This window comes from Orcinus orca, chromosome 7, assembly GCF_937001465.1.
Source record: "Orcinus orca chromosome 7, mOrcOrc1.1, whole genome shotgun sequence".
NCBI classification, from domain to species: domain Eukaryota; kingdom Metazoa; phylum Chordata; class Mammalia; order Artiodactyla; family Delphinidae; genus Orcinus; species Orcinus orca.
This window is the reverse complement of record NC_064565.1, coordinates 59929952-59943525: the sequence shown is the minus strand read 5'-3', so window position 1 is coordinate 59943525 and position 13574 is coordinate 59929952. Positions and strand designations below refer to the sequence as shown.

Genomic DNA, 13574 nt, shown 5'->3' with positions numbered 1-13574 from the left:
TTTAAATTACAAAGTTAACTTCAGGCTTAGGAAAATAATTTTTCTAAGTATACATACAGGAAAGATTTGAGAAAAACAGTAATATTCCTATCAATCTAATTATTTGTGATAAATTATAAAATTCTTTTCCAGTTAATGTTTTTTCCCCTTTCTGGTGACTTCAAATATCTATGATTCCACTTAATACGTTCATCACCAGTATCTTAATTGGTTAAGACTACATTAAAAGAAAAATACGTTACCTCAAATCCTTTATGAAAACAGGTTAAATAGTAATTATACATACATAAATACACTAAACTAGCCAATTCTCAAATAAAAGTTTCAGAAATAAAAAATAAGTTACATGGGTGATGCAACCAAATTATCACTGTTTCTCAGCCAGAAGCAAGATAAATCACCATAACTTCAAATTTGTAATTAGATAAAAATCTCCATCCCAGAACTATATTCTTTCAACCAAAGATAGTTTTCAAGCCAGCTGATAAGAGACTAATTAAGGACTCAATGTTATTATCTGGCCCACCAAATTCATCTTTCAATAATAAATAATCTATACCACAGAAGGGACAAACCTGGAAAAAGAAAAATTACTATCACTGAAAAAGGAGGAATGTTAACAGGAAAAAAGGGAAAGGTAGTACTAAAATATGGTACTACCATATTTTAACCCAGTTAGTCTAGAAAAATCAAAGAATACAGTAATTGCACAATAAGGCAATGTCACTATATTCCCAGACTCCAATAAATGACCCCCCCAAATGAATACAAGCATGCATTCAGGGAGGTTAAAAAAAAACTAAATAACTCATAGTCTCTCAAATCTCAGAAAGGGCTTAATTCTAGAGTTCATTTTTAAAGATGGTTTAAGAGTACAATCAGCTTTAGAAATAACATAAGCTATTATTAATTAGCTTTTGCCAAATATCTGAGATATGATTTGCATAGTAAGAACAGTGATTCAATCAGATTACCTTTACTCCACAGTTCTGTATATAAAATAGCCTAAAACAAGGCTTTAAAAATGGTACAAAAGATTTAATATTAACATATATGAGTTAATCATGTGAATGTTTTTAAACTTCTTAGAAGTTTGGAGCAAAGATACCTATTTCTTTCTTAGAAAACCAAGGAAGAAAGGTAAACTGAAAGACAGATCTACACCATGGCATTCACTGATCATGCAAGTAATACTGAAAGGCTGTGACTCTGATTCTTTAGGACAGAAAGACAACCAAGAACCATGAAGGCCTTTCCTGCTAGCTTAGATCTTGGCCTCCCAAGGATATAAAATTAACACTACTGCCATTTAGCCTGTGAAGGAACAACCAGAAATTTTAAAACCACAAAGGACCTGGGAATGCACCTAGATTTAGAAACCAGAGTTAAGTCTGAGTCAACCACTCAGAACTATACCGAAGTCTCAGAGATGAACAAGGATGGTGCACAGCTCATTTTTTTTTTTTTTTTTTTTTTTTTTTTTTTGTGGTACGCGGGCCTCTCACTGTTGTGGCCTCTCCCGTTGTGGAGCACAGGCTCCGGATGCGCAGGCTCAGCGGCCATGGCTCACGGGCCCAGCCGCTCCGCGGCATGTGGGATCTTCCTGGACCGGGGCACGAACCCACGTCCCCTGCTTCGGCAGGCGGACTCTCAACCACTGCGCCACCAGGGAAGCCCTCAATTACTTTTTAAGAGAAAAAAGTCTCTAGCAAGAAGGGGCTCTTGCCAGGAAGAAGAACCTAGAAAAGGTGGACAGCCAAAGAAAGTAAATGTAGGAAGTGGGAGTATTGGCAGAGCACAAATGGGAAGAGAGAGCTTCTGAGATAACCAAAAGTTGTGAGGCCCCTTGTAGCTCATCTATCTATGATACTCAGCACTCAAACACAGTCCAAGTTACACAGTAATGCCCTCTTGTGGATACAAGTGCTCCTAGGCTGGAATATTAACATTTAAATATCTGTTTAATTTTTCATACTTACTCTTTTTGTCCTGAAAGACAAACCTTAATTCTCTGACACAGATGTAGAGAACAAACATATGGACACCAGGGGGGAAAGTGGCGAGGGGGGCAGGTGGTAGTGGTGTGATGAATTGGGAGATTGGCATTGACATATATACACTAATATGTATAAAATGGATAACTAATAAGAACCTGCTGTATAAAAAAATAAATAAAATTCAATTTAAAAAACCCTTAATTCTCTGAAATATTAGTTTCTCCTTTTCATATGACCCCTTCTCCTGATAACTTTAAATATCCTCCCCTTACCTGCCCTAAATGTTTCCTTTATTCTCTTCAATGTAATTCAGAGCATCAGATAAATTTTTTTAAAGAAATTAATAAAAATAAAATTTTATAGCATTAAAATACTATAAGGAACTGTTCTTAAAATTAGGCTAAACTTGAAAAAATGACTTGATAACATGGAAATCATTCTATCTAAAAATCAGACTTACTAGTTAGAGAAATAAGTGCTAGGGATGTGATGTACAACATGATGACTAGAGTTAACACTGTTGTATGATATGTAAGAAACTTTAAGAGAGCAGATCCTAAGAGTTCTCATCAAAAGGAGAAATTATTTTTCTTTTCTTTTTATTGTATCTATGAGATGATGGATGTTAACCAAACCTACTGTAGTAATCATTTCACTATATATATAAATTAAACCATCATGCTATACACTTTAAACTTACACAGTGATGTATGTCAATTATTTCTCAATAAAACTGGAAAAATCAGATTTAAAATATTCAAAAGTTACAAGGGAGGGAAATAAATGAAGCAATACTTGACTACTGAACTTCTTTTGTTTATTCCTAATAAAAAAATTGATTATCACACCAATCGATGTACTGTGCCCTACTGATACAGACTCAGGCTACAGAGTAATGGACAAAACCTATTTTCATCTCTTTACAAGATGGTTAAAACAGTAGTTATACATACAAAAAGAGATTCACTTTATTTATTTTTAGACCATCAGTGTTTACTAACTCCACATTTGATAAAACATGTCTTGAAAGTTGTGCCTAAAATTAACTTTCTGAAGACTGGTCACTTAAATTTTGTTAAAAAAAAAAAATCAAGCCATACTTCTTTTGTGAAATATTCAAATTTCAATTCCCACTATGCCTTTCCCTGAAATTTAAACAAGATTTTGTTGTTACTGCTTTTAAAGCAGATGGCTTTTATTTGGTCTTACCAGGTGGAAAGACACATGACCTAATAATAATTGAACAAACATTTAAGTGTCTAGTCTGTGCTGGACACCAGGGATAAAAATGTAATATACTGTCCCTGCTCTCAAGGATCTCGGACAAAAAACAATCAAATGATCAAATAAATAAGAATCTACCAGCAAAGAGAAGCTAAGAGAGGTTTTATTAGCTGTCTCTTTTTTAAAAAATGAATTCTTTTCAGCAGAAGTTTTTTAAAAAAGGGAAAAAGTCCATTTTAGGTAAAACCAGACTGATGCTTTTAATAAATCCTCTTGAATATTTTAGTGGTGTTTTTATACTTACTTCTACAATTTAAAAATATTTAATGAATACATTTGTAGTGAAAAGAAAAACAAGTATCCATCCTGGGTCGTGATATAAAATGTATTTTTATTGTTACTGTCAAGAAAGTTTGATAGCCACTGCTTTCACCTGTATCCTGTATTCTCCAGGCCTTATTTTAAATAAATACAGGAAAGATCTTTAGACATTTGTGAGAAAACAGAAGGTGGAAAACTGCACAACTCATTTAATGAGGGTACTATAACCATTATAATAAAACCAGACAAAATACAGTAAAAGGAAAAAAACTATAGGTCTGACTCTCTTATGAGTATAGATGAAGAACTCCTAAATAAAATATTAGCAATATATAAGAAAAATATTCTCATAACTAAAATGGGTTTATTCCAGAATGTAAGCATGCTTTGAAAACCTACCAATATAAATTATCATATTAATACATCAAAAGGGAAAAAAAAGCATATGATCATCTCAAAATACTAGGAGACCTATGAGTTTGTCGTACATATTTTGGTGATTTTAAAGGATGTCAAAATTCTTTGTGAATGTGGGCTGGACTTAGTGACTCTCTTTCCATAGACAGAATGTGGCAGAAGCAATGTCCTCTGACTTCCAAGGGTAAGGATAAAAGGATAGCTTCCTTCCGGCTCTCTTTGTCTTTGGATTGCTCACATTGGGAGAAGCCAGCTGACATGCTGCAAGGATACTCAAGCAGTTAGTTCTATGGAATGGCCCACGTGGATAGGAATTCAGGCCTCCCACTAACAACCAACACCAACCTGCTGGCCACGTGACTGAGCAAATCACATGGCTGGTAAAGCAAATCCTCAAGCCCCAATCAAGCCTTCAGACGACTACAGCTCTGACTGACATCTTGACTTCAACCCCATGAGAGACCCTGAGCCAGAACCACTGAGCTAAGCTATTGCCAAATTCCTGACTGGCAGAAACCGTGAGAGATAATAAACGTTTATTATTGTTTAAAAAAAATATCAAACCGATACAAAAATAGAAAACTTGAATGGACTATAACCATTAGAAAAACTTGAAATGGTGAGTAACTCCTGCTCTCCACTATCCTCTGGGGAAAAAAAGCATAATCTGAGGCAGTTTTACAGTTGAATTCCACCAAGTATTTAAGGAACAGGTAATATCTATCTTTTACAGCTGTTCTACAAAATAGCAAAAGAGAAAGCTATCCAATTTATTTTAAAACCATAACCATGGTGGCCACTGAACATGAACAGCACAAGAAAATTATAGGCAAATTTCATTTATGAGCATATACACAAAAACCCTAAATAAAATATTATATAATCTATTCTTTAAATACATGGAAAAATTCATCTGCCACACCTGGATATGACTATTAGTAACTAAAGTGAAAAAAATTAAGTATGTTTTTTGCTTTTCTAACAGGAAATGCATTCAGGGTAACCAAATAGCCCTAGTTACTGAGGGAAACCTCCCCTTTACAGAAGAATTTCAGTCAATAAATGTAGAAGGAATGATGGAATTATAAAAATAATTAAATAACTGATTTGGAAAAGATTCATCAGTAAGTATTAAAACTACTTGGTAAAAAGTTGACAGAGAAATGAATATTTCCATGGTACCAAAGTATCACCTCCAGATATTACTTGCTAGTCCAAAGGGAAAAAAAGTAACTACAATGGAGAAGCCTGGCTGTCACAATTGTAACCAGCGATCAATCTTGACATCACTGATAACAACCCAGACATATGTGCTACTGATGTGATACAATATGAAGTACACAGAATCATCTATGAGATCTTCTTGCCAAAGAGGTTCAACCTGAAGCTAATCAAGCTTTTAAAATCTAATTTCCAGTTTAGAGAAAATATAAAGGATAGAGGAACAAAAGCTTAAATGTGAGAAAACCCTCAGAAAAACCCAAGAGGCGAGACATTCTAGAGACCAATTGGCCCACTCTCCTCAACCAGTCGATGACATGGGGCAAAAAGGAGTATGTGTGTGGAGGATCTTCTAGATTTAGAAAGACTAAAAACATACAACTAAATGCAACATATAGTGCAGGAAGGTTTTCAGGGGAAGCTTAAGAAACTAATTTTTTTTGAGGGGAAGAAAAATTTTGTGAAGCTATGGCTATTTTGAAAAAGATGAAAAAAGAAGGGGCCATTTTCTATAAAAGAAATTAGAATATACTAATATAAAGCCACAGTAATTAAAACTGTGTGTTAATAGTATAGAATCAGACAAATGGGTCAACGGTGAACATACAGAGCCCAAAAATGCCCATGAATATATGAGAACTGACTGAATGACAAAGTTGGCATCAGAATATCAGTGCGGGAAAGATGGACTATGTTTTAACAAATGGTATTGAGAAAATTAGTTAACTATATGGAGAAAAATTAGGCTGGATCCCTACCTCATATTATATTCAAAAATATAACACAAATATCTAAAGGTGAAGGATAAAATAATAGAGAAAATGTAGGAGAATATATTTGTATCCTCAAAGTAGGAAAGGATTTCTTTTCAAAGAAAACCAAAAAAAAAAAAAAAAAAAGGTTATAAATGGTAGATCTGACCATTATCAAAATAAAGGATGTGAACACATCAAAATGAAGGATTCTGTTCAATAGAAGATACTATGATGGACGCAACCTAAATGTCCATTGACAAAGGAATGGATAAAGAAGATGTGGTACATACATACAACAGAATATTACTTAGCCATAAAAAAGAACAAAATAATGTCATTTGCAGCAACATGGATGGACCTAGACAGTGTCATACTGAATGAAGTCAGACAAAGACAAATATCATATGATATTGCTTATATGTAGAATCTAAAAAAAAATGGTACAAATAAACTTATTTACAAAACAGAGATAGAGTCACAGATGTAGAAAACAAACTTATGGTTACTGGGGCCAGGGGGCAGGGGGGGAGAAAAGGGGAGGGATAAGTTGGGAGATTGGGATTGACACATACACACTACTGTATATAAAATAGATAACTAATATGGGCCTACTCTATAGCACAGGGAACTCTTCTCAATACTCTGTAATGACCTATATGGAAAAAGAATCTATAAAAGAGTGGAGATATATATATGCGTAACTGATTCACTTTGCTGTACAGCAGAAACTAACACAACATTTTAAATCAACTATACGCCAACAAAAATTAACAAAAAAAATACTATGAACAGTTAGTAGATGATAGACTAGGAGAAGGTATTTTTTAGAAGACTAAAACAGACAAAGAAGTCCTCCCTTAAGTACAAGCAACTCCTACAGCAAGGTAAAGAACCCTAATAGTAAAGGGGCAAAGGACATGAACATGCAATTCGTAGAAGGGAAAATCTGAATGGTAAATAGTTATATGAAGAAATGGTCAATCTCACTGTAAACAGATAAATGTATATTATGACATTTTGACATACTACTTTACACTCATCAAGTAGACAAAAACTAAAAAGTTGGATAATATCAAGTTATGTGGATATAGTGAAACAGTTACTTTCTCATACACTGGTAGCAGGAGCATAAACTCACAGTCATTCTTGAGAGTGGTATGTAGAACCTAATAAATGTAAGTCAGCCTACACACAATAAAATAGCAAGTCAATTCCTCAGCATACATTCCAGAGAAACTCTTCCACAGTCCTTTCAAGGGAAAAGAATATGTTCTTTGCAGTGTTGCTTGGAATAGCAAAGCAAAGAGACAGAAGCAATCTAAGTGCCTATCACTGGGGAACAGATAAGTAAAATATAGTATATAACAGAATATTGTGTACCAGTCAGAAGTGAATAACTAGATCTATATGTAACAACATGGGTAAATCTCAAATACAATGCTGCTTGAAAAAAAGGAAAAAACAGAGTGAGACATATAGTACAATGCCATTTATGTATATAAAACATACACACTTAGATATATGAAATCTTAAAAAATGTCAACACATGTTGGACAGATCAAAAGGACGTATGTTAAAAATCCAAGAATGGGTACTTAATGCAAGACTGGAAAGGACAATGGAATTGGAGATGGGAAATGAGGGTGAAACACACACACACACCACACACACACACCACACACACATACACGAACATACAACTAAAGAACAGTCTTTCAAGAACAGGTGATGGAAGTGGGCCATAAACTGAGAAATCTGAGCAAGAGAATTTAGTGAAACTGAAGTCCTAAAAAGAACAGAAAAGGGAAAAAAAAAATCCTACAGGAAAAAAACAAAGCTAAAGGCTCATAAAAAAATGATCACTTAAAGACTATATAGCTGGGCTTCCCTGGTGGTGCAGTGGTTAAGAATCTGCCTGCCAATGCAGGGGACATGGGTTTGATCCCTGGCCCAGTAAGATCCCACATGCCATGGAGCAACTAAGCCCATGTGCCACAACTACTGAGCCTGTACTCTAGAGCCCGCGTGCCACAACTACTGAAGCCCGCGCGCCTAGAGCCCGTGCTCTGCAACAAGAGAAGCCACCGCAATGAGAAGCCCGTGCACTGCAACAAAGAGTAGCCCCCGCTTGCCACAACCAGAGAAAAGCCCGCGCGCAGCAACGAAGACCCAATGCAGCCAAAAATAAAATAAAATAAATAAATTTATTTTTTAAAAAAGGACTATATAGCTAACAAGCAACTTGGTTTAGTTACTAGGGTATTTTTTTAACAAGATAAAAGTATTCTAATTCATTTACTTTTAAAATTGCAATACGCCACGGAAGCTTATAAAGACATAAAAATTAAAGTACTTTAGTCTTCACATTTTACCAATAAGGAAAAGGCAAATAAGCTGAAAGTAATAACAATGAAGCCGACCATGAAAGTAACCAGCTTTTTCATCTTGAAACCTTTTAGAAATTGTAGCTCTAAGACAGTTATATTGCAGTTTACAATAGGCATACAGCAGATACTACTTCTGGTATTTGTCCCCTGGACTAGATGGAATTAGCCCACAAACTAACCCTGAAATTTTAGGTCCTTAAATGACAAAGCCCATGTCAAACTAAAATACTATGTAACAGCACCCAGCTCAGAATTATTTTAAGTAAGCATTTAATGCTTTCTTATATGTAACCAGATTGTCCTCAATACCTCTATTATTTCAGCTTTTTGGTCTAGTATTGCTTTAAAGTGAACAGCCCAGAAAAAGAACAAGAATAAGTGAAACTGCTGCCATAATAAGCTACAAATATTATTTCCCTTATTAGCATTGAGAGCAGAAGGCTGTAAGCTTCTCCTTCCACTCCTATACCTTTGAATACTGATATACTTTTAGAACTTTGATTCACTATACCTCTCTTCAACCTATAGAAAGGATTATAGAGTTAAGATCAGTAATCACAGTCATTTTTGGGCTTAATATAGTATGGCACAGATAACTTGTTCAACAAATGTTTGTTGAAATAAATTACTGATTTAACAAGAAAAGTCAATTGGTTTATGTTAATAAATATAGTCTTGCAGCTCTTCTGAACAAACCAAATAACCATATATTAGCACATCTGAAAAAAGTCAATTCCAAATGAATTATAAGATTAATGATTTTTAAGAGGCACAAATAAGAAAAATATACAAAATACATTAAATCAACTCATCTCACGTATGTCTGGGCTGAATAAGATATATGCCTATCTCTTATAAATGGATATATTCTTATCCTTACCAATGGGGGATTCTGGAGTTAGCCCCATGCTTTGAAGCAATGCTTCAGCTTCTCTTCTTTTTTTTTCAAGATCTGATTCTTCTTGCACAGGAGCAGCTGCTTCCTTCTTCTGATCAGTCTAAATTTTTTAAGTTAAAAATTTAAATTTACATATGGTATGAAACATTTCTGTTTGCAAAAAATATAAATTTTTTAAATAACATGCTAATACTGTATACTTCTGGAGGTAGACTTAGTTTTGAATACACATTATAGTCATTAAATGAAAATCATTCTCAATAGAGTTTTAGTAAGAATCTACAAATGATATGTATTAAATTGATCCTTAAAAAAAATTTTTTTAATTTATTTAATTTATTTATTTTTGGCTGCACTGGGTCTTTGTTGCGGTGCGCAGGCTTCTCATTGCAGTGGCTAGTCTTGTAGCAGAGTATGGGCTCTAGGCACGCGGGCTTCAGTGGTTGTGGTACGTGGGCTCAGTAGTTGTGGCTTGCAGGCTCAGTAGTTGTGGCGCACGGGCTTAGTTGCTCCGCGGCATGTGGGATCTTCCCGGACCAGGGCTCGAACCCGTGTCCCCTGCATTAGCAGGCAGATTCTTAACCACTGCACCACCAGGGAAGCCCTAAATTGATCCATTTTTATATGTAATCAAGGAGTTCTCACAAAAATTTTCTGAACAGATAAATTCAAAAAGCATAGTCAATTTCTATTTATTTACAACATGAAATTGCTATCCATGGTCAGGAATTGTGGAAATCTCACAAATACATAAATACCACAACACTATGAAGAAAAAAAAAAGACTGAATCATTTAAGAGATAACAAATTTTAAATAAATGAACAATCTGATTCGTTGAAAAAGTACAAGTACCTCAAACTTCTTTATGAAGTCTTCAGTGTCTTTATTCAACTTTATGTAAAGGATGTTTGTCAAAAATTCATCTGGAGACAGGTTTTGTTTTTATTTTATAAACTACAGGTCTTATTTTTATGATGATAAACACACGGTTTGGTTTGGTAAAATTAAAATTTACTCTTGCATAGCACAAAACATTTTTTGTCATTGAAATTTTTGCCAACGTTTATTTCAGCCATTTATAGTTTTAGCAAAATCTTCCAGTTAAACTAGATAAGCCTCAACACTCTCAGATCATCCAAAACATCTCAAGTGAAATTTAAGCCTTCAAGGAAAAAGTTTTATATATACACCTCAAAAGTCTTTTTCAGCTAGACAACTATTACTCATACAATCGTCTGCAGTAAATTTTGTTAGTCATAATATTCTGATACCATTTTAACTTAAAGAAGTCATCAGAAAATTTCATCAAAATAGCCAAACAGACTATATTATCAAGTAGACACTTTACCTGTATATAACAATATATTAGTAGACTCACTGTTTAATAGTATTATAATTGTAATGTCTCTGGTAATGTTTGATAACCTTTAAATCAGATATAAAGCATGTAATAGACATCCCTTAGGGCCACCTATGGCCATCTTTAGAAAACAAAAACCAAATTTGCACTCAGCCCTGAAGGGTTTAAGGCTACACATACTAGTTTGGAATGGCTCTGCCAGTCTGACTCATGCTTCTATCTGTTGGCTTTTCATCAAATGGAGAACTTTAAGGTCCAACCCTCTTATAATAATGGATCACAAAAAGGTTCAGAATAAACTAGAAAATTCTTCAAGTACAGGCCTTTACAGTATCATAGCAATGCTGCACATAAATTGCACCTTCGGTTTTTCTTTTTCCCTAAGAGATTCCTGGAAGTCTTGGCTATTGTTTAGGCTATCACATAGAAAAACTTCGTACTGTCACACTGAGAACCAACTATCTTAACACTGGCCATTTAAAACATCTATGATAAAAGTATACAAATCTGCCTAAACAGTTTCCATAGAGATAAATGTACATTTCAATACAGGAGAAAGTAAAATATCTCCAGCTCAGGGTCAATGTATATTTGCCATACATGATGAAATGGTGATGCCAAAAATCAGAAGATGTAAGTACCTAGTCCACCTTTACAATAGTATCAAACCCACTACTTGGTAAGATATTTCAATGACTAACTCATAATAAAGGAGATACGATCAGTTAAATAATCCCCTAATCAATTAATAATCTATTCTATATTTCTCTTTGCCATTATTTATTCCAACAACTAGCAGTTCCAACGAGTAAAATATTCAGGTAAGTTCAAAGTCCAAACTAAGTTATGATGTATATGCCATGTTTTATGAGCTACTACAAGGCAGATGCCCCTTACTTTATATAATAAACACATCCCTAGAAGACTAAATATGCATATTGAACTTTTCACCTAAAGTGCTATATTTGCAGTCACAACTGCTGGAATTTTAACTATTCTAAAAGTAGTACATAAAGGTATGAGTACTTAAAATCCAATTATTTTATATTATCTTTAAAAAAAATCAAACATACTTCTTTTTTTTTCCTTTCTTCTTCTTTCCTCTTCTTTTCCTCTCTTATTTGAGCCAACCGCTGCTTCTTACGTTCCAACTCTGCCTTTAATTCACTTTTGTCAGACATGTTTGCGACCTTAAGAAGCATATAATCATTTACAATCATTATTACATTGGTAAAAGCAGCACTCTTTAAAAAAAATCAGTCTTTCAAGAAGAGAACTGTCTCGAGAGGCCATGTAGTTCAATGCTATCTAAAGAGAACATATAAACTCTACTTTTAAAATAACGGAAGCACATATATTACTAAGACCTGAAAAAAATTATCAATATAAACAAACGTGTACAAAAAATGAATAACCAGAATTGAGCATAGTAACTAGCACCAGTAAGCTCTTTAATGTTCACATGCTCAAATTCAACACAATATCTCTGGCTCTTAGAACAGAGGACACGGGCTAGCATTAAAAGCTAAGCTATATGACACAGATCAAATCTGCTATCAGAGTTTTGCATTCATTCCTAGAAATTTGATAAAACAGGCGGTCACACAGAAAATTTCTATAAATTCTAAAACTACCATGTAATAGTAATATTAAGAATAAGCAAAACACAAATATTACCACCAATAACTATTAAATATACTTAAAGTAAGTACGTTTTTAGTCAAAGCCCAACAAAAAAGTCTGACCGGATAACTACATACAGCTGTCAGGTCCGCTCAACCTCCTAGAGGCCGGAGCCTCCATGATTGACGCGTCCACTTTCTTAAAACTCCAAGGAAGAGAAAGTCTCAGGAATTTTGTGCTACAACCTCCGCGTTCGGGTACTTTCAAACACACACCAAGTAAAGGAAAACGCTGTCAACGCAAGTAATAGCGACTTTTATTTATAAAATGGAGTAAGGCGAAAAGCAGTCACTTCTCCCCTGGGGTCACGGCCAAGAGGGAGCGGTGCAGAATAGGTCCGGGGGAGGAGGCCTCGAACTAGCCTCGAGGCTCCTCGGGGCACCTCCGGAGGGTCCAGAAGGGAAGGGAGTGGACTCGTCTCCCCTGGCCTCCCTGAGTCACCGCACCTGGTTCTCCCCGCCTCTCCTTCCCGGAGCCCGGCCCGGGCGGCGCTGTCAGCAGGAACTGCCAAGCCGCCCTTAGAGTCCCGACGTGAGACACAGCAGACAGAAGGGCCTAGAGGGAAGGACAGTCAACCCACCTGTTAGATGGTGGGATGGGGAAGGGTCCACCTGCCAGCACCTTTCCAGTAACGTCCCTCTCCTTTGCTCCCAAAGGCAACGGTCGCGGCCACTAGCTCCGCAGCTTTCCCCAAGCACACAAAGAGGGATGGGCGGCGGCTGCTACGGCGAGAGCTGAGGGACAAATGGCTTCACCACAACGAGGTCGCTCCCAGAAAGAAAGGGAGGGGCCCTGCTGCGGGGAACTGTAGCCCCTCTGTGACTTACCTGTGTAAAGCAGAAGCCGAGAGATGAGACAAAGAATCCGCCCAGGGTCCCGAAGTGTTTCCGCTTTGCCAAAACCTGTAAGACTAAACCTAGTAGCCTGGGGCTGGGTAAGCAAACACCGCCCCCCCGCCTTAAGGATTGACTCGACCAGGGAGAACTACAAGCCCCAGCTACAAGGAAAACCTGCGTACGGCGAGCAATGCACTCTGGGAGTTGTGGTCAACGGTAGTCGCAAAGTATGCTGGGACATGTAGTGTTCCCTAGTCTTTCGATTTTCCCACTTTGAGGCCTTCCTTCAAGATTCCAAAGAGAAGCTTCCAGCAGTTCTCCTTAATGTAGTCTTGTCCGCTGGTCATTGCTCACAATGTTGTATGTGTTATATCTTAAGATCTTTGACTCAACATTGGCCGAATGTTTAAGAAGTGTTATTTTCAAGTGGTGAACCTATGTATTACACTGAACATTTGGTGAACACTTTCTAG

General features: G+C 36.0%; 1 protein-coding gene across 8 annotated transcripts in view; it reads right to left on the bottom strand.

The window, feature by feature from the left end:
- The window catches only part of DYNC1I2 (dynein cytoplasmic 1 intermediate chain 2), a 50544-nt gene extending 37302 nt beyond the window's left edge, over positions 1 to 13242 (bottom strand). For 4 of the 8 annotated variants that reach the window (XM_033423570.2, XM_033423574.2, XM_033423575.2 and 1 more), the window contains exons 1-3: positions 12846 to 12999; positions 11656 to 11772; positions 9203 to 9320 (exon numbers count right to left, since the gene is read on the bottom strand). In XM_033423570.2, coding sequence (XP_033279461.1) covers positions 9203 to 9320; positions 11656 to 11763 — 226 coding nt within the window. In that variant the 5' untranslated portion in view covers positions 11764 to 11772; positions 12846 to 12999. Of the gene's footprint in view, positions 1 to 9202; positions 9321 to 11655; positions 11773 to 12711; positions 12821 to 12845; positions 13000 to 13092 lie in introns of those variants that run through there. The other 4 variants (XM_033423572.2, XM_012532134.3, XM_033423573.2 and 1 more) reach the window with 3 other exon arrangements.
- Positions 13243 to 13574: the final 332 nt, after the last annotated feature.